The sequence below is a fragment of the Cystoisospora suis genome, assembly GCF_002600585.1.
Source record: "Cystoisospora suis strain Wien I chromosome Unknown contig_6011, whole genome shotgun sequence".
Classification (NCBI taxonomy): Eukaryota; Apicomplexa; class Conoidasida; order Eucoccidiorida; family Sarcocystidae; genus Cystoisospora; species Cystoisospora suis.
The window spans coordinates 1-6,763 of record NW_027158800.1 but is presented as its reverse complement, the minus strand read 5'-3'; the positions used below and the strand labels follow the sequence as shown (position 1 = coordinate 6,763).

Here is a 6,763-nt window from a genome sequence, read left to right as displayed (position 1 = left end):
TAGCATTCCGGAAGGTACGTACCTCCTTCCGCACCAGCTACTATACTTTGCTGACGCCGAGGTGGGTTCCGGAGAACTTCTGGGAAACACTCATTACCTCTGTTTCAGCTCACCCAATACCTGCGCGTCCTCTCGAATCATCCGCTGTAAAGCTCGACTTGAACTACCATCTAGAACTTCTCATCCATAAGCCCTGCTAAAGATGGATCTTCTTCAAAGTCATCGTCATCCATGTTGTTCGTCAGCGACCCTCCACCTGATAGAGCTTCAGCTGCCGTTCGTGCCCTGTTTAGCGATGCATCAAGAATTTTCTGTCTCATAGCCTGTCTGGATAGCTGTCCACTTGAACCTAGTTCTACAGATGAAGGCATCGGCATACCCGGTGGAGGTGAAGGAGGGAGCGCCTGCTGGCCCGGCAGACCCATCTGACTCAGCCCCCCCATCCCCCCACCAGGCGGCATACCAGAGACTACACCACCGGCTTGACCGAAGAGCAGAGTGCCTGATGTAGCATTAGTAGAAGCTGGTACAAACGACATAGGAGCGGAGTATTTACTATCTGAACCCCTATCTCCTCGACTAGATCCGTAATGATCATCAGGTGGAAGTTCTCCCGCAGCAATCGCTGCCGTCTGAACATGCAGAAATCAACGGACAACGAGAAAAACACTCGCATCGCAGACAATCGAAGACTGGGAAGATCCAGCAGATGAACCGTTGAAAGAGACAGTAGACAGGAGTGTTCTTGACAGGAACACGAAAATGTAGACCTTAAGACTAACCGCTACACGCACACAGAATCCCCTCATGCGAGAGGCACGATGACCGTTGAAAGATATAGCCCCCTTGCAATGATGCAAGACTATCAATCCAACAAGCAGGAACGACTTTAGAACTTGGAAACAAACAAACGAGGCCATGTCAGCGGTTGACGATCAAGCGAGGGAAACCAGAGCAAGAACATCAGGGAAAGAACGAAACTGAGAGGAGGGTGAGAAGAACGGGGATGGGACAATGCCAGATATCATAACGGCAAACTGGCACATGTCGACTCCCATGGCTACTGGACACCCGTCCAACACTGAGAGGGAAGGTCCACACGAAGAAGGAAAACGAGCAGTTCTCCATGCGTCCCAAACACGTTTTCACGGCTGGCACTATGCAGGACACGCACAGCCCCCCTAACTTCGACAAGCTCTATCATTCCTCCAAACCAGGAAATGCTACTGGCGATGCGCACGGAGGAGACCACGATACGCGATCTTCCAATTACAAGCTGTACGTTCCGTGTGTCACACTTCTTTTACTGAAGGAGAAATCATGCTTCACGACCTCTTCTCCTCCAGATCCAAGTAGGTGAGACATCTTAGTTTCCTGTGCACTCGTTGCATGATGAAGAGTCTTACTACAAGACTACCCTATCTCACACTCACGCCAGGCTTACGTAAAGCAGCTGCGCAACAGCAGGCTTACTACTGATTGGAAGACAGTCACCTCGTTATAGTCACGTGCGTAAGCTATAGAGATGATGTGCTACACTGCAAGGAAATATACCGTCCCTTCTAGGTTCCACACCACCTTTCCTCTACGCATAAGAAACAGCATTCGCTTTGAACATGAACCTCATTGCCTACGCAAGGCGTCAAACAACGTAGTGCCATAGCGCGGTGTCGTGTACGGAGACATGTAATTCGAGGAAGCAAGAGCAGCTCTCACGACGCCCGCAGGTAAAATGAGCATGCACGTATATATGAGACTTGCAACGACTCGCCTCGTATACGATCAGACTGCTCTCCCTCGACAGGGAATCCTCTATTGGTCTGTTCCTTTACGTACTCAGGGGGGAGGGGAGACACGCCAACGGTGAAGTCATTGGTCTGCATATCGTGAAGATGTTCCCACACTATCACTGCCAGAAACCGCAGAACGACACAAGCAGAATTCATGTCAACTTACAACTGTGTACCCTGCTTGACCTGTATCCGAGCCGAGATATTATTGATAGATCTTACCCTTTGCATTTCTTGGAGCCTGCGAAGAGCAATCTGAGCTGTTTCATCTGCTGTACCCGAGGCCACTTTACTAACAACTGCGGAGACACCTTCCATGACGGCGCCGATCATATGAGCCGACAACCGTTCTTCTTCTAGTTTGCGTTGTTGTTCAAGAGCTTCAGCCGGGTAAACAATCTCGAGGAGTGTGCGGAGCGAAGCGTCGCACTGAATGATCCCGCATATCGTGATGAGTGCTGTATGGACACCTTGAGGCATCCCGAATATCGTAACAAGGCGTTCATTTGTTAAGACCCCCTTGCGTGAAACTCCCACACGTGTAATGGTGGCTTCACGTATCTCACGTACTCTGTGTCCTCCCGGCCCGACAATAGCAGCACAGCATGTATGAGGTACAACAAGTTTTCCATACATTTGATCGTATGACAGATTCGGATGCACCTCCTTACACTTCTCTATGATAGCAATGGAAGCCGCATTAAGAGCCTCAGCTGTCCCGGACAACATAAGAATACGTTCCCCTTGACATCCAGGAAAGATATTCGTCGGATCCGCGAACTTCATAGCGCACTTCGTTTGCTCAGATAGACGTTCGATATTCGAACTGTTTTCACCTATCAGTGCATTCGCTGATCCATTGTCAATTAAAAGCTTCAAGAAGCATGGGCCCGCACTCAAGTTGACTGTCCGGTTATCAGGTAATGGTGGTTTCTTGCATGCCTCTTCATCCATTCCGTCTCTCTGAACGACAGCTTCAACCCAATCAGGCATTTCAATCTTTGTCCCTGTCCCAAAGCATTGGTGTATATGGTGCGAATGATTACTGTCGGCGTGCATGAAAGGTAACATAGCTTTCGTAGCCCGTACTACAGCATCAAACTGACCTGTCACGGTAATCACACGTTCCCATCGATCAGCAAAGGGGACTCCATCACGTGTATTGATCTGTATACGTGTATTACTCACGGTTCTCAGCTGTCTTACACGATGTCCACCTGTCCCTATAATCAAAGCAGCTGCGCTATTCGAAACACACATGCGCCATGTTACCTGAGATGGTTGACCTGCCATAATACATGCAGCATAAACTTTCTCCAAAATCATCATCGTTGCTTTGTCCGCTTCCCGGGGTTCTCCTGAGACAATTAATAATCTCTCTAAGATTCCGGGTGTCTCAGGATCCTGTATCTTCGCTAAGACACCACACTCTGCTTCTATAGTGCGTAGCGGACATGTACTCTTCTGGTCTTTTCTCGTTCCTAACAAGAGAGTCGTGACTAAGTCAGAGATAATAACCTTAATGTAAGCCGGACCTCTCATCTTGACATCATGCTCATCAATAATCCCTCTTAGGTTTGTCATCTTGATCAGTTCATCTTGAACGTTAACATTCTGTAGAGCTCTATGAAACTGTAAGCCGGGGACCATAGCACTTGGCATAGATGGCTCAGGAATGACAATCTTCGGGATCGTGGGAAGAGGTGAAAGAGATCTCTTACGTCGTTTCCGTACTTCATTGAATTCAAGATACTTGATATTCATATAATCTCTCTGATGTTCGTAGCTCTGTAAGGTTTCTACTGTGGACTTCATACATGATTTCAATTGCTCTAATGGGCCCTTAAGAGTGAATAATCTTTCCCGTGCCCGCGCTTTCTTCATTTCTGTACGACTCGACAATCTTACTCTCACATCACCCCCATTCATTCTCCTTAAATGACCTAGCTTCCTCTCAACGATCTTCTCTTCCTTCCCTTCTCCCTTCTCGCGGTCTTTGATACGTAGCTCTAATGCATCCTGAGCCACAATAAAAGTCACTTCTCCTTCTCCTGTAACTCCACCACTTTCACCACTGCTGCTGCTGACGTTCTTGTTGTTCTTTTCCCCCGCCCCGCTACTACTTTTCCCTGTTTTCTCTGAGATGGTCTGGACCCATTCATACAGAGCTTCAACACATGTATCTATCTCCGCACCATAGACAAGAAGAAGACGCCGATCTGTTTCAGGAAAAAAGTCTTCACAGGATGAGAGCTTCAGCTTGCAGCCATGCTTCTTTGCTAGGTTGATAACGCCTCTATTATCCATACCCAATATAACCGGCGGATCCCGACTCTTCGGCAAAACCTTGAAGAAGCACGGCCCCTGTAAATCAGGTGGGAAGGGATCAAATTCTGAGTTCTTTGTTGGATCGGTGGTATTCTTCGGCTTTTTCGTAGCAGGTGAAGTAGATACACTACGACTCAACGAACCACGTCGGTGCCGTCTTTTAGTCGTACTACTCCCTGCACCGCTACTCTTGGAAGAAGAGCGGGTCGAAGAATGCTTTCTCTTCTTATCCTTTTTTGTACCCTCCTTATTTTTCCTCCGATGACGACGGGAACGATGATAGGAATGCCGACTATCTATCTTCTTATGTGTCGATGACGAAGAGGAGGAGGAAGAAGGACGGGGCTCAGATCTACTCAGACTCCGATCTCGTCCACGACGATCATGAGTACGTTGTTCTTTCTTCTCTGAAAGCACCTTCGAGCCTTTTTCTTTATGATGATGATGGTGTACATGGTTACTGTCCTTGGCTTCCTTGGTTCCGTCTTTCATCTTCTTTCTATTATCTTCATCACCCCCTTCCTTAGCCTTGTCCTCTGAAAGTTTCTTCGAACGTTCGCGACTACGTGACCGATCCTTCTTTGAGTTCTTTTCTTTCTTTTGCGTTTTGTGATCTTTCCCCCCTCTGTCTCGGTCATTATGTTTCTTATCGCGATCACCTTCATCATCACCTCCGCCTCCGCCCTCACTTCGCCTACCTTCTTCCTTGTTTCTGTCTTTTTTACGTCCATCACCCCGGTCACTACGGTCACCGCCATTTCTGTTGCGACTCTCGCTATCTTTAGATCCCTTTCTTTCGCCCTCTTTCCTCTCGTGACTCTCCTTCTTACTCGAACTATCGTGACTACTCTTATCACTTGGCTCACAATTCCTTCCCCCGAGATCCCTTGCTTTCAGCGCAAGACATTCTTCCCTCTTTACTTTGGTTTTGAGAGATTTCTCGACATCAGCGATGGTTTCCAAATCAAAAAGAGAAGAACCAAGAAACGGAGACTCTGCTAGATAGCAGGAAGGAGACAGAGGTAGTAGCACGCTCTCCTGAGTGCTCTTGTACACAGGTACGGAACTTTCTGAAGGACAATTCGATACTTTTGAGCATGTAGCCAACGAGGAAGAAGTGATAGTAGTACTAGGGAGTGTACTAGACAATCTTACACTGCTGGAGCTATGCGATGGCTCCGTGCCCCCCGAGACAGTCGATGAAAGGGATGGAGATGGCGCCAGAGACCACCGCGACCTTTGATGTCCTCCTATCCCTTCTCTGGCAAAGCGCTCAGCAAAAGGACGGCCAGAATGCACAGATGATTCTACATAATATCCAGGAGAAGTCGCACGAGTAACAGGAAGATACCGCTGGCATGTCGATGCCTCCCGACCCCGCGGCACCTTCTCGTGATATAGGGACAATGAGCAGTACGGCACCGTGAAGGACTCAGGCAAAAGAAGTTCAACTGAAGATGTGACGGCCGAAGAAGGACAACGGACAAAGGGTGAAGCGCGTCCCGCAGCCAGAAAATCGGACCGGGGGCCCTCCGGTGACGTAGAGAAATAACGAACCAACTCCGACGCTGGGAGCGCTGTAAGGCACGCCATCTTCTCAGAATGGGGCTTATGCGTCTCACCCTGTTCACATCTCGTTTCCTAAGAGAGGTACGAAAATCATGCGAGCACTTGCGTGGTTGTCTGGGAGAAAGTGAAGGGGAGGTATGGCAAAGAAGTGATAGGGGAACCAGTGCGCTCACGCAGCGGGCCGAAAGCCGGAAAGGTAGAAATTGCCCTATATAAAAAGTCACAGACAGGAGGCCGGGCCCGGAGCCGGTATCGCAGAGCAAGACGAAAAAAAAGTGGACCGTTATTTCATGAGACGTAGTGTCCCGCTCTCCGCGCGAAAGAAGGGAGAAAGCCCTGAAATTCGGCACAAGGGACTGCAGGAGTGATTCTTTCGCAAGTCCCCCTGTGGAAAGGAGGACCTGGAAAGGGAGAAGACCGCGAAAATGAGAACATACTTCTTAGACCCAGAAAAGTAACGTGTCTCTTGTGAGCCGCATAGCGCGAAGAGAACACAGGACTCCCGTGAATACAGTTCAGGCCCCGCTGTTCGGATCCCCTGACGCTTAGCAATCCTCCCTCAACGCGGACACGATTCTCTAGCTCTGTGTTCACGCAAAGGCTGTCCGTTATTTCGTAGGCACTGTCGTTGCTGAGGTGGTAACTCAGGTCACGCGTCTGTTAGGAACGGATAGTGTTTCGCAGTCCTCTTAGACGTAGGTCAACGCAGCTGTTCTCTAGCCCCCCGTCAGCCCCGTTGGCTTCTTTTCTTTCACGGACGCTGCACATCAGGACGCATGCGACGCGTAAGCGGCAAGTCCCGGAAAGGCACGTTCGACACCGCCGTGGCCACCGGAAATATGAACAGCAGCTGTCCTTGTGACGGGCTCAGGTAATATACACCTCGAGCTAGGAAGAAGTGGTGTTGTGCGCGCAAGCTCGAAATTTCAGCGCAGACAAGCTTTGCACAACAGTTCAGCCACGTAGTCTCACGGGCAGAGCCTCAGAGCACACGATAAGAACACGAAAAGATAGAAAATAGGTACGTGCGGGCTCCGCCACGCCCGGGACGAGCGGAAACAACCGCGAAGCTCTCT

At 49.4% G+C, this 6,763-nt stretch overlaps 1 protein-coding gene across 1 annotated transcript in view; it reads right to left on the bottom strand.

Moving 5' to 3' along the window:
• The window catches only part of CSUI_009767 (rna-binding protein nova-1), a 9,335-nt gene extending 2,957 nt beyond the window's left edge, over window positions 1–6,378 (bottom strand). The window contains exons 1-2 of the mRNA XM_068069876.1: window positions 2,013–6,378; window positions 1–632 (exon numbers count right to left, since the gene is read on the bottom strand). The exon at window positions 1–632 is cut by the window's left edge and continues 302 nt beyond it. Coding sequence (XP_067918148.1) covers window positions 171–632; window positions 2,013–5,711 — 4,161 coding nt within the window. The 5' untranslated portion in view covers window positions 5,712–6,378 and the 3' untranslated portion in view covers window positions 1–170. The remainder of the gene's footprint in view (window positions 633–2,012) is intronic.
• Between the last annotated feature and the right edge of the window lie 385 nt (window positions 6,379–6,763).